The 15114-nt window shown below is 33.5% G+C and overlaps 1 protein-coding gene across 2 annotated transcripts in view; it reads right to left on the bottom strand.

The window, feature by feature from the left end:
* LOC120330033 (receptor tyrosine-protein kinase erbB-4-like) overlaps positions 1 to 13946 on the bottom strand; it is a 63533-nt gene extending 49587 nt beyond the window's left edge. For both annotated transcript variants that reach the window (XM_039396847.2, XM_078118500.1), the window contains exon 1: positions 13619 to 13946. In XM_039396847.2, the coding sequence (XP_039252781.1) occupies positions 13619 to 13694 (76 nt within the window). In that variant the 5' untranslated portion in view covers positions 13695 to 13946. The remainder of the gene's footprint in view (positions 1 to 13618) is intronic.
* Positions 13947 to 15114: the final 1168 nt, after the last annotated feature.

The raw sequence follows: 15114 nt of genomic DNA, 5'->3' as shown, positions 1-15114 counted from the left end.
CGTAAAAATCCTAATTAATTTACGTAATTTTTAAAATTTCCTAAAAAAGATAAATATTTTTGCAACGTTTCGGTTACAAAGCTAAGACTAGTCTCAATGGCGTCGACTCAATATATATCACAAACACAACCAAACAATGCTTTTATGAGCCGAGTTACTTGCAATTCAAGCATGAATGGACATATGTAACAATAACAAATACGGAACAAAATAAAATGATACAATGTTTCACTCACAGAAATAGGCTTAATAGAAGCACCGACCAGACGGCGCTGTAACACTATCAGGCTGTCGGCAAAGATAGACTGCTGGACAGAATTGGCAGATATTGAATAGCTATGCCGAGGAAAATATGACTCCGGAAATGTTTATTCGGGCTAATTTATAAACTCCCGTGAAAAAGCTGAAAGATCATTTCAGGAAATAACAAAGTTGTATACTCCAGTGTTTCAGATTTGGGATCTATATCAGGAAATCGTATAAATAATTTTTTCTGTTTTGGATCAAAAATCATGTTTGTATTCACGAGTCGGCCAAATCTGGACCCATATGGTCACATTACTGCGCCACACTATATACCAAATCGTGTTGCGTGGTTGTCTGTATGATCAAACAAACACTCATCGATATTATTAGTTTGATAGCTTACCACAATCGTTTATAAAATTTTCAAATGAATACTCAAAAAGCACCTTTCAAGTTTGGTTAATACATGATCTTATACACAACGGAAAACCATTGATTTCGTGGTTTTTAATTTAAAATGAATAAAAAAAAACTAGTTGGTTCTGGGCATATTTACCGACTCGCACGATGTTTGTCGAGAGATTAATGATTTTCAAATGATGGGAGAGAGGGTACACAGTGTTTGCTTATGATATATTGCGCTTTTTTGTGGTAATATTTCATCGGCCTAAAACGTGAGGTGCATGGACAAATTTTGATCCTGTGAAATAGATCAATCAATTGCTAATAACTTTATAAAACCGATCATCAAAACTATCAGAATATCATCGCATTATGTTTTTGACTATTGGTCATATCTTTATTGGATTTTTAACGCCATTGCTCCTAATGAAGCTCTATATTAGCAAGAACTTGAACGTTTATATTAAACTGTTAAGCTGCTGATATTGCAGAAACCTGTTGTTGAGATGTTCCACAACTTTGCTTGGGACATGGCTCTATACCTGCAATTAATCCTAAGTAGGGAGCGACAGAGTCCATAACAAACGAAGATTTATTGTTTCATCATAATTTCATTTATTCAGGTTATTTTGTAAAATGAAAATATCAAAACTGTTTTTGTGGGTACATTGAGTCATCTTCTCATTGAGCTTTGGGTAAATAGTAATAAACACAGACTTGTTTTCAAAAATCGCTGTAATTTATATACGATACTTCAAAACCGCCGTGGTTTAGGGGAAGATTAAAATGCCACTGGATTAGAGAAAACAGACAGCGGCAGACACCACCTGCATTTGGTTGTCTGCGTTTCCATGGCGACGTGATATCCGATCCATATAAAGCGTAAACAGATATTCAGGCAAAATATATTGATAATTCATTCAGTATTTTTCGTATTTAGTGTGTAAATAGGAAACCTTCTTGAAACTAATTTGCTGTATTCAATTAAGAAATTATGCAAATTTAACTGGTACATTCGAGTAACTCAAAAATTGCTGTAAACTAAATATTAAACTAAAGATGGGCACGACCAACTCTGTATCATAGTGTCACATTTATCGGCCATGTTTAGATAAATTAAACTTTTTTTAACTCCAAAAAACGACGTTATATCCGGTGGCTATTTTGCAAATTTGGCTGTCGTATAACATAAACAAAGGCTCTGCGGAGAACGCTGTGAAATGGCTAAATCTAAATATTTACAAATGTGCTGTCAAAGGAACTGTTCAGTTAATTTTGTCACAGGGAAACCTTTTTGTGTACTATGTATACATGGAGCACCCGAAACACTCCCATTTAGCTTATATTTGTCTAATACATGTATTGGGGCTACTATAAAAGGGTAATGTATTAGTGAATAGGTTTAGAATATGACATCATAAATTTGGGGAAATGTGAATTTTATGTGTAGAAAAGTAGATAATTGCTTTGAGTATTGCAGCTGCAAATATTTCCACTAAGGAGGCAACATAGCCAATTCTGCAATATTTTGCAACGCCAAATCAAGGTCAAAAGACAATAATAAAAACATAAACAAGACAGTACTTAATATTTAAACCACAAGACAATTATGTTTTTGTTCACACGGCGGTTACTTGAGCCGATTTTAATTGGTGGCGATTTAAGCCGTAATTTTTGAGTGTACGTTCCGGCTATTCTGTACTTAATAATATATAATTAAAAACCATCTGTAATTTACTTCGAAAGAGCCGGTGAGATTTTGCCTTAAGTTACGTTTGAAGCTACGAATTAAGACAGACGTGCATTGTCAATCGTGAGAAAATCATATTGTTTTTACGTCATAACGTGACGTTGTGTATTCGCAAACTGACCCTCCGATAGCACGAGATGGGACGCAAGATGGCGGATACATGTTAATACATGGGTATTTAACTTGTAACAAACTGCAAACATGTAATCTGACTTTTAACTCAAGCGCAAATTAAGCATGACGATGAACAACAGAAGCTCCTACGGTGTGACATATGGCGTTATTCGTACAGGAAACATTTGTTTTAAACGCAAAATATTGTGCATTCAAAATGAAGTTCTTAAAACTTGATATTGGTGAGAGCGATACCGAAGTAAAACTTGACAATAACGTCATAAACTTGAATTTCACGTCATAATATTGATTTGTGACGTTACAATAGGACGAATGAGAGTATTATGGGCCAATGATATTGCCTTAGATAGTCCATGCGTACTATGTATATAAACCAGACTACTTCTTCAAGTAACATAATCATTGTTGGCAAAGATTAAGTTATACTATAGCATGATTAAATATTGATTGGTGGTTTTGATAAAAGCAAAACAGAAAATTTTGTTTATTAAAATTTTATTATTTTAGTTTCAATTTTGTTTTTGAATTTTGGCAATAAAATTGAAATGACGAATTTCCGACAATTAGGCATTCGGAAAATTTATGTGTAATAAACAAATCGAAACGGCAGTGGAATTTTTAATTAAGCAAATTCGATTTAAACGATTTTTATACGACTCAGTATGCGAGTCATTTGTTTACGAAATTTTGCCTAAAAATGTGAATGAAAATAATTCCACTTTCCAACAAAATTGCTATTGAGAAAGACATCCAATTGTTGCGATAATAAGTGTATATGAATTTTGGTGTGCTACCTTATGTTTATTACTCTATATATCGCATTACCGGATAAATTTCATATTTTTTGCATGACACTTTTGTCGTCACTTTTTATGGAGAGCTTCACACACTCGGCCCCCAAAACGTCTCCAAGCTTCTGCTGGTATGGCTATATGAACTTTAGAACAGATATTTTAAACTTTAATGCTAATTTAGTTAAGTAGACTGGGATAACCAATAGTTTTCCGTTCTTACAAATAGTATTGAAATAAATGCAATATCATACAATGATGATTCTTTGAATTTGATGAATTTTACACAAAAATTTCGCAATCGGTTCAGTGGATCAAAATAATGCTAACATTACAAGGGATAGTCTTGGTGTAGCAGCACGATTTTACCCTTATCTCTCGATATCAAATCCCCTTATGCGTGTTTACTCCCGTCAGCAAACACCATCATTTTAAGCGAGCGTACGTGTGTTTACATAAGATATGGGTGTCAATTACGAAAGATCTATTCATACTGGTTTTTGTGTGAAAATAGGTTGTCATCTTCCCCTTTCAAATAACCTTTTGTTTATATGTTATATACATTGCTTTACAAATAGCAGGCAATAAAGCGGGACCACTCAAAAATAGATTCACTGTTAGTTTATTGCACTAAGTGTCAAAATATTCGAAAACAATGTTTTTTCGTTGCTTCTAGTTTACATTATACTGTAAATAAGGCAAAATATGGATGATCTGCTAAGACTATATATATTGAATTCATTGATTTAAAGATCTGGGTTTAAAACGTAGTTAGTTCATAACTCAATTTCACCATCCGACACAAGGTGCAAGAAAGGGGCACAGTGTGACGAACAACAGGAAGATTCGCGTACTATTTGCACAGGATTTTGCTCGGATGTAAAATAAGGGAAAATTTTATTCAAAAATGCCATAAAAATATAAAAAATTCAAGTTTGTTCAAAGCAAAGCCTCCAACTAAATGTGGAAGGAGAACTAAAAATAGAATTGTAAGCTACCAAACACGCGTAAGATTTATACTGATAAAATGCAAATAGAATTTATAGTTGCAAAACAAACAGAATCACTTTGTTTAGAGTTCGAACGCTGCTACCGACATATCAAAAAGCCTCCAGAGTCTGGTTACAACCTCTTCCAAGTGAGTGAGACTGGATCACAAATCCGTGCGTATTGAAAAAGTTGCTTTAGTTGGCATAATTTCGTTTGCTTTCCCGACAAAGCACAAAATCTTCGATTATTATGGATTAACGCCTATTGTACTGCACTTGAAAGCTCTCGACGGGGTTTCAATTTTTAATTTCATTGAAACAAACTGTCGATATTCACTCCAGACAAAAACGACACTTAAAATTAAAAAAAAGTATTATTTCAGATCCAGACGGTGAATGTCACGGATTCACATTTTAATTTAGCGACAAATGTATCTTTTCATAAACCAAATCAAGCTTGAGCTGAAACTAAATCATGCTAATCGCTGCAATTCTAAGTACTTCTCAAGCTTGGTCGATCATTGCAAAACCATTGAAAAGCGAATAAATTTTTAATACAATATGATTGACATTTTCCATAATTTCAGCTGAGGGCAATTTAAGAGAGAAAAGATGGTGTCAATAAAAATTTGTGTAGAATGAAACGAATTTAGATAATACGAAATTTAGGCGAGGAATAAATTTTATTCCGGGTATTTTGTGTATTAGTTACAACGTTATTTGAGCAATGTGGTCGGCAAGACCACGACAGCAAGAAATACCCCATCACTTAGGGTACCTATAATATAAGAATCACGGATAAGAGCCCATTATGCAGGTGTGAAGTTATGGATATGTAAAAGTGTTCTGATATATTTATTTCAAATTGAAATTTTCACAGCAAATAGAATATTATTCATCAATCAAGCTCCTAGCTTTAAAAAATGTACGTCTATGTGAATGAGATATGGGTTGTATGATTTGGCAACCACAAATTTGTAAAATAATGAAAAATAAATAAAGCAAATGTAGAAATCGAGCTGTGAATGCTTGGAACAGAATGAAGTGATGTGATATGACAAGAAATTTCACATTAATCATAAATGCAACATTAAATCCACTATCATATACACAACATGGATATGTCTAAAATTATTCAAGAGTGAATGAGATCTTGTATGGAGTTTTAGTTTTTACAGTGAAGAAATAGAACAAATATTAATTTTAGCATTTTTAAATCATGCAGTGCGCTGTTTCTTACTTTCGGTAAGATATCTTTCGCAAGATTCAAATGTTACTTTCATCAGAATATGCAGTTAATTAGCACATTTATAGCTTCGCATATATACGACGCATATATAGCTTCGGTTTGACAAATAAGGTATATTCTAAAATTGAATTTTAAAAATTTTGAGACGAATTTTATAATTCAATATTGGTCAGATATTTTTACCTTTTGTGCTAAATTTAATATTTTGCCATGAATTTTAGTAAGCAATACCGTGCGTTTGAAAACCCATTAGCATTCTTTTATCGATCTAAAAATAACCTCAGTTACCATTTGAAGAAAAGTCTTTATTGACAGATCCCAAAGTCCAGAGGGGAAGAAAGTTAAATCGATTTTGGACCGAAAGGGCATGACTGAAATTGTCTTTTGTTTCGAGGCAAAAGTAGCGTGATTTTGAAAACAAAATAGGTATATTTTTCTTTCTTTTCAATCAAGAATACAGTTAAGTTTTTGCAGACAATTTACCACATTCTAACTTTTCAAACTTTTTTATTAAAGACTGCAATCAGCGATCATTTTTTTGCTTTTACATAGATTATTCGATCATGTAAAACAATTTACAACTTTTTTAATTGTACTGGTGCTTTAATGTCCCTGAACAAAACATAACTTGTCTCAAATGCAAACTAATTGCAGCGACGTTGACGAACGTACGTGCGTCATTGTCATTTCATTCTGAACACGCGACACCGAAAATGTCAAGTCTTTTGACGTTCAACGTCGAATCCTTTGCCATCTGATTGCATGCTGACGACAAAACAGAACAATGCGAGCGGGTGTTTGCAAGAGTAAAAATGCACAAATATTTTTAGCAACAATAATACTGATGCTTCAAGAAATAGTCCGTTCTACCGTACGTTAACGTTAAAAACATGTTCCGCCTAAACTATAATGAACTTTTCATATTGTGTTGGAATTCGTTGCCCGCTGGTGTAAAAATCCTCAAGTCTATCCGATTATAGTATACGGTGTCCAATTACATAATCTGGACTTGTTATTTAGCCTCACAAACGGTTACCCGGCTCGCGATGATGGACAATTCCCATGAAGGCGCCTGTCCTCTTATGGTATTATGCCAGGTATGCGTGGCGCGTATTCGGTTTTATAAACCGCGATCTTCACGAGGGTGTACTTACAAGGACCATAACATGATTATGGCGATAAACAAATATTAAGTACTATTGGATATACATCTTTGTAACAAAAATATATTGCATCGTTTGATAAGGTAACGTCACTACGTTGTTGAAAAGGATTCTCTGCGTTATTTGCCACAACAGCCTATCAGTAATTAATGACAACATCAAAATAATGCAAAATGTCACGGTTTGTATCATTTTTGTATGTTAAATTTGATCAAACGGCAAAATTTAGATAAGATTGTACGCGACAAATTATTTAAAAACATTTGAATCAAAATATCTTGGGAATATGGTTGTTTTCCTTATGTTTTTCGTGTAGCCTAATTCATGACCCATCCGGTATTCTTAGGAACGCAGTATGTTAGGCGTTAATATCGCTTAGTGAGATTTGTTTTAGTCATTCTTGGCATGACACTCATAAATGTGCTTCTTGATCAGATACACATTTTTTTGATTTTCCGACCAGATTATTTTCTACTTATTTCCGTTTAAATGGTTAACGCTAGCATCTCCTATCGGCCTACATCTTTCATGAAATCAAAGAGTGTTGGCAGTTGGTACCAACAACGTCCACTACAGTACTAACACTGAGTCTAATCCAGCGATCTTTAAAACTCGGTACATGATAGAGAGCTACTGCATGTTTTGTTGACATCTACGGAGGAAAAAACATGAATTCCTTGGATCTATCAGTTAGTAGGCGTCAACGAAACAACTACTTAGGAGAATATTTTCTATCAAAGATATGATCACAAATAGGAGATAACGGTCAAGTTTACGCAAACGATCTCCGTTTTGTTTTTAGATATACAGTACTGTATATCTTTCATTGTTTTTTTAAGGTGTTATCGAACGACATAACTTGTTGCGTGAATCTCTCACACGTTCAGGATTTTTCTAAGAACCTGATTCATCTTCAATTCGAACAATACTTGCCAGGAAACTTCATTAAGACTTGTTTTGGGTTCTCATGTAACAAACGACTGTGAATTGAATAACTATCCCAGTGAGAATAAAAGGAACTTTCAAGTAGATATAATTTAACACGGAAAGATGATGATAACCCACAGATGGAGTTTAGATTGAAAATCGAAGAATTTTAGTCCATGTCTAATTCAAATACTCTTTCATAATGAGAATTCTATTTTGTAGATCTGTATTCGTGATTTTATTGTAAAAGCGTGTAATGTTCAAGGTTTTACGCGGCTACTAATTCGCTAAAAAGGAAATTCTACGAATTAATAACATGAACGACTCGTTTCATACAACATATCAATAAGGGAAAACCGTAATTTCATTTTAATGATCTCTTAAGGTCACGAGTCAGCTGATAGAAATGCGATATGACAAGTTTAAATTTGTTTTGGTTGTATTAGGAGAATTCATAATCATATTCTCTTTTATTTCTTAGTAAAAATTCATACAAAATCGAAACCACCATGCTATCAATTTTTACTTAACAGAATATCGCTTTGACTGAAAAATAATCAAATTTAAGAAATACTATTGGGGTGCGAGGTGAACGTTGTTTTATAAATAATTGGATTTTTGAAGCTGAAATGGTAGATCTTGTGCTTGTATTTGTATATTTTATCAAAAAATTGTTTTATTAAATATATTTTATTATGTAGAAATTATCAATGTGTGTCATCATAGTTTTAACTTATGTCTCAGAAAACGTCAATAAACTGAACATTGGGTATTTATCCGTGAAATCAAAACGACTTTGTATCGTCACCGTTCAATTTGTTACATTATCATATCCTTCAATGATCACCAATCGACCGTATCTGAATACCGATTAGAACAAAATCCAGCTTTGATTTTGAGTAGAGCTTCGTGTTATAATTAATCGTGAAGGTTGTTGTTTTTTCTCGAGCAATTGCAAATTAAGCATTGCATAAAAATGAACAATCAAGTATGTCCAAATAATAAATTTATCTGTGGTAACTACATATAATTAAAGTTTGGTTAAAAAAATGATTCTAACAAGTATTGAAAATGATAGTTGAATGCCTTTAAAATTTAATGCCAGGCAACGTTGATGACACACGTTAACTTTATGTCCGTAGAATCAACGCACTACTGCATTCCTTAAGACTAAATCTAGCCAGCATAATGCCCTAGGCGCTGACAGATCATGTTTTCTTGGCTGAACGAATAAGTGATTACATACATTGCTAGTAGGATGCTTGTTTTTCTAAGAATTTAATTGCAACACATTGATAAAGACTTGGATTTTTTTCCTACGAGATTTGAAAATAAAATCTGCCAAAGAACGTCTCTTTACAGTCGAAAACATTTTCATTCACCATATTTAAATGTCATTTTTGAATTCAAAGTTTTGTGTGATTGCGCAACAAATTACAATGACCCGTATGTGATGTATTCCATAAAAATCTTCATCGAGAATTTTAACGCGAAATTATACAAAATTAACCTTGCGTACCGATTGGTATTTCGTTGTTTTTGACTACCATCCAAATATAATAATCTCGCATTTTTCGACCTTCGTCTGCTTTGTTGTTTCCACAAAACAGAAGCTAATGAAAATGATGATTCATTCACTCTCTGCGGTAGTAAAAGAGCACACGTGTCGGATGGATTTCAAAAAACAAAAATTTCTAGAAGGTGAATTACGCTCAGAACACAACCACAGATATCGCATGCTGAGATGATAATACAGATACGCCTTTGAAATGTAGGTAGTTCGCGGCTGATTACTACATAAGTATCAGGCACCGGCGTACAATGTTTTTACCTTTACGCTCAACTTAGTTACTGCTTAATAACAGTACATTTTGTGACCTTTTTTGAACGAATGGAACACGTAATGTTTGCAAGTCAACGGGTCGATAAGGAAATTGCCCTAACTACCCGGAATAAAATTCAATTTATTTCCAATTGTTTACGGAACGGTTGGAATGTCACGGTTGCCTCGGAACAATTTCTTTAGCAACAGAACTGATCTTTGTGTTCATTCCATACGCATTGATTTGAATGAAAATCGAAGCGTTATAAATAACAATTTAATTTTGTCTAATATCAGTGGTGAGATTTGACTGTGTATATCTCATGGAATTTTTTTCAAATTCCAAGTTAATCCATTTCGAAATTCAAAAGTGTGTCGAAATAAATTGCTTCAATTAGCGTTTACTATTATTATGGGTGATCCCAAACAACAAAACCATAAATCAAATAATTACAAAAAATGAAAAAGAAATAAGCTAACACTATAACACAAAAGTTACAGTAATTTAGGACGATTTGCACAAAATGCCCTATCTAGTCTAGAATATGTTTCAAATGACCTGGGTTGTGATTTTTAAGGTGTCGCTCTGTATATAAATATTACTAGATCCAATGAATGCATTCTTAAATTTATTTAAAGTGTTGCTGAGCAGAGCATAAGAATATGACAACAAAACATACAACCGCAAGTTGCAGACCAAAATCCCCACGTTTGATGATAGCACTAACAATGGGGTATAAAATACAGGTGATAGAAATTCCGATAAATTATTTACATTTTTTTTGCGTAACGTCCAAATGATCTGATTGGGAACTAGATTATCATTATTAATTCATGTAACGCGCTAGCCAACGATCTAAAGAAATTTGTGTCACGAATATTTTTTGACTGTCAGCCGGATGCTATACTATCCGGAAATAAAGATTCTATTTTTAATAAAATTGCACAAATATGTTGGCATCTGGCATGTTGGCATTTTTTTTAAAGAATTAGAAAACATTTTCATCCAAATACACTGTACAATCTGTCTCTAACACGAGATAAATACATTTACGTCATGCGTTTATACACCATCATGTAACACGATGACACTCGAGAAGTTGGGGAATTCAATGAATGTTCCATATTATGCTTTGTACTAATTATGACATAAAAGGGTAAACAATTCTAATCTGTAAGAGAAGTGAAATCCCAAAATACATTCTATATTTAAACCCAGCGAATGGTGCTTCCTCGTGTGGCGCGGTTACGGGAATCCCTTTGGGATAGAATCATCGCTTAAATTTTCTAAATTCATTTTAGTTTTTACGTCAAATTAAAATTAGTACGCTTCTGTGGGTTTGGTGATAAATACGTTGAGAATCACCTAAACTTCTTACGTCACAAAACCTGGAAGCTTTGGGATTGGCACTATCTAAAATGCCATACCACATGGGAGTTGCGCTATATGCGTTGGTCAGTATTCGGAACAAAAATAAAAAAAATAGTTTGGGGTTTTTCGACTATCATTACGTCCAAATAATTAAAAATTCTGTCACAGCTTGACATTCCAATAAAAGTCTTTTACGAGGTTTCTCAAAATTGAAACAATCAACCACGGTACCAAAAAAAGAGCATTTAGGAACAAGTATAGAAAACAAAAATGATCTATATATAAAATTTAATGCCATACAAAGGTGAAAATGCATCTGGTATGAGATACGAATTCATTAAATCTAACTTTATCTGAACGAGGCCAAATGTTTGCAGCAATACACTGGCATTGCGTGAGACGGAATCCGCTATATACACAAATCATATATTGTCTATACATTGTACTAAGCGAGACCTAGTCGCGGTCATTGTCCTCGTAGGACACCCATAGAGCGAAATTCACAATAGAAATACATCCTACAATAATTTCAAAGCAAACATAAAGAATAACGCGTTGGTCAGCTGTCGGTTCCAAGTTTAGGTGATGGCCTAAATCGAGAGAAATCATTTCGTATGACAATATTCAGACCTACAGCTTATGAAATCTCTATGTTTGCCAAGCATTTCCTAACTTTACTTCTGGGTTGCCAGTTTTCTGATGTCATTTGATGGTTGTTTGTTTTTGAACATGGCACAATAATGATTCTAACGATAAAAAAATGATAGATAATATGATTTGAAACACAAAAAGCAAAAATGTGTCAAGTATGACTAGAGGATGCGTGTGGTGAATCGAATTATCACAGTATTCCCACAACAGATCCTTAGGGGCTCATAAATGTACATGCGTGAAGAATTGCCTGCTTTACGGCAATGCCCAACAATTTTACATATGGGTTGCCAGTTTCATCGATTTGCAAGGACACGCGTTCAAGCCACTACAATGTCTGTCCCAAAGGATTTATCCAAATGCTGTGAACTTTCAAAAAGGAAATAGGGCGAAAATAAACAACTTTATACACGACGTATTCGTATTGAAGCGCTAAGTTAGTAGCGTACGTTCATGCTATCATTAATCGTTTGGACGATTAATGATAAAATGGATGTCGGTACGAGGACATTATTGGACATTTTTAGGTTCTTTTACTTTCGCAATCTCAACAGTAAACATTTTGGAAAACGAGTTCGCAATAGTCCATTCAGATATTTTTTCGTTTATTCACAAAACAATATTTTTGTATGAGCGTCGAGATTGTCTTAATCTGATGATACATGCTTGAAACAAAATTATATTATTGATTTATGCAACAATAATTTTCATACGTAAAAACTTCACAGAAGTTTGGAATTTAATATTCAATACAATGAATTTTTCAACAATATTTGTGCTGTGTATATCCTTCATTTCAAAATTATTCAAATTACTCAATTCCGTGGGTTTCATCGTTAGAATCAAAAAACAAGTTAGGATAATCCGTTCACGGAAAAAACGATTTTTCGGCAAAAGTTCACGCCCGTGTTGATGGTACAATTTTCAACAATATTCCTGTTGTATGGTTCCAAATCAGCTTAACGGGACGGGACGTATTCGCCGTACCAGCAAGCAACAAAAAAGCCACGTTAATGTTTTTTTCGTAATTTTCTTAGCACAATTTTTTGGTGTTTATAGTTTTAGTAAGGCATTGCTTGATGGGGCGGACAAAAATAATATTCATTTATAGGTCTTCGTTGATCTAAAGATGTTTATTTGTCAATTAAAACGAAATGAAATACAAACAAACTTTAGAGATTTCCTGAGAATGATTGAACTGTTTTACAGCGTATTAAACACAGGTTGAATATTTATGATCAAAACACTGAGTTCTATGGCCGGAGGGAAGATTTAGCTTCAAATTCTCGAAGGTTGGTTTACATTACTTTCCAAAAACAAATTCCTTTGGACCGAATCAGGTCTTAAGGATTACTCCGTGACAAGTCTTATCAAAAATCAAATTCGCATGTCGCCAATCATAAAATTTGCGTTTAGATTGATCAATGAAAAGACTGCCAATCGTTGATCGATTTATCATTAGTTCAAAATACGAGAACGTATATTTTTCAAGTATAAAAATGGACCGAAAACCAAATTCAAATACAATTTCATCAACCACAAAGAATTTTATCTGTTATTTCTTGGAGTCAGCGCATTTAGTTGAAAATTTAATCTCATTCATCAACCAGAGAACACGTTAGTTGTCCATAGAGAATGTTTGGCTCAAGCATAACTATTTGCATTTAAATTGCCATTGCTTCACTTCGATTATTCTCGTAAAACGATATTTGCAAAACTTCATTATCATATGTAATTTGATATATCTATATCATTATCAGCATCACATGTTATATGTGGCAGAACGTATTGTACAGAGAACCACAAACTTATATATACTCCCACGGCCTTCGCGTTTCCATTGCATACTCTTACTTGTATTTCCACCACTGTTATTACTTTTTTTTAGGTTGATATTTTGAATTTAATACTAACAATATAAACTGATGATTGAATAAAGACGTAGCGTAGATTCGTAACTTGCGCTGGTTATTGGTGAACCCAATAAAAATGATAGATACGATTTTGTGTCCATATATGCTCGCATATAAATACTGTAGTAGCAATTACCATTACTTACATTACTCTAATCAGCTAAACAATAAAACAAGATTTGAACTAAATTTGTGAAAACAATCATACCTTTTCCTTGTACGCCTGAATTTCTTGACACAAACAGAAGTAAAATCAGAACCAATATATTGATCTTTAAGTTCATATTGTCTTTGGTTGTAAAGACGTTTGTTCTTGATCTTCAAGTCTTCATGCGTCCATATCAGAAGACAAGATTCGAATATATTCCGGTAATGGATTATTCATATATATATAGGGTCCGTGTGGTTTTCTCTTTTCAAGTTTAAATCCGATCAAAGATGTGAACAACCTTACTTCAGAAAACGAATAATAAAATATTCTTAAATTAAAACACCGGATCGATTATATTCAACTTATCAAAAATCCGGAAGAATTGAGAACTGCATGAAACAATTTGATGAAATAAATGAAATATTTTTTAATAAAAACCTAAAAATCACTTTCTCCACTAAAAGGCGGATGTGTTAAAATGTTGATGTATAACTTAAAATAAATCTCTCTAGCATTGGTAACAATTTATGTTCTTTTTTTAGTTATAACCTTGGTTATAAGCCACTGTTAACAATATCGAAATGTCAAAGGTGTATTCTTTAATTCAATCTTTGATCTGATAACACAAAGCTCTAACAAAGTAAAAACTGATTTTGTTTTTGAAAAAAGTAGATCAGTTTACTGGTTGATACACCTAAGCCTTTCGAATCAGTGGTATCAGAGGAGCAAGAATCTAGGTAGAGAAACTCACTGTTGGTTTGAACCCACAACTGAACTGGTGTAACACTGAAGAAAACTAGCATAACACCGCATGTTAACAATAAAATTGACGCCGTGAAATTGGGATTATATGATTGTATAATATATAAAGTTCATAAAAAGTTTATGAGAAGTGCGCTTCTAATATAATAATCCTATTATTCTTCTTCCAAAAAATCTCATCGTGATTTTCTTAATTTAAATATGAGAAAGTTTTTTTCTGCCGAATTCGCAATTGAGTCAATGCGTTTAATTTATAGAATATTGTTGAAGTTTATAAAATATGCTTCTACACAATTCAATTCTGTACAGCATTTGCGTTACATTTAATCCGTATTGAAGCGAGTGAACGACCGTTTCGAACACTTAATCGGAGAGCCTCTACAGCAAGTAAGGTTTTACACATTCAGATAGAACATATAACTTATATGCACAGAGGAAGTCTAGAATATCAAGAAGACAGGGAGATGACAGCTTAATTGAGTATGTATACGGCTTGAGTAAAGCGGTAGGAAGTTTGAATAATTCACATTTCAGATACACTATTATGCGCCAGGTATGGACGCATTTGAAACCTTGATTAAGATGTGAGAAATCATAGCCAATTTTAAACGCTAGCGACAGTTATAGATGTAAATCTGACAAAGTGCATTGCTTTACGAACACTTATAAAGCATTGCAGAAGTTGGAACAATCTTGAATGCAATGCTTTAGAGACACCGGACCATATATCGTTTATTAGATTTACTGCCGGAAAGAGGGGCAGGAAACAATCCCTGACAAAACCTTGAGGA

This window comes from Styela clava, chromosome 12 (assembly GCF_964204865.1).
Source record: "Styela clava chromosome 12, kaStyClav1.hap1.2, whole genome shotgun sequence".
NCBI classification, from domain to species: Eukaryota; Metazoa; Chordata; class Ascidiacea; order Stolidobranchia; family Styelidae; genus Styela; species Styela clava.
The sequence above is the reverse complement of the archived record's forward strand: the minus strand, read 5'-3'. Positions and strand labels throughout refer to the sequence as shown.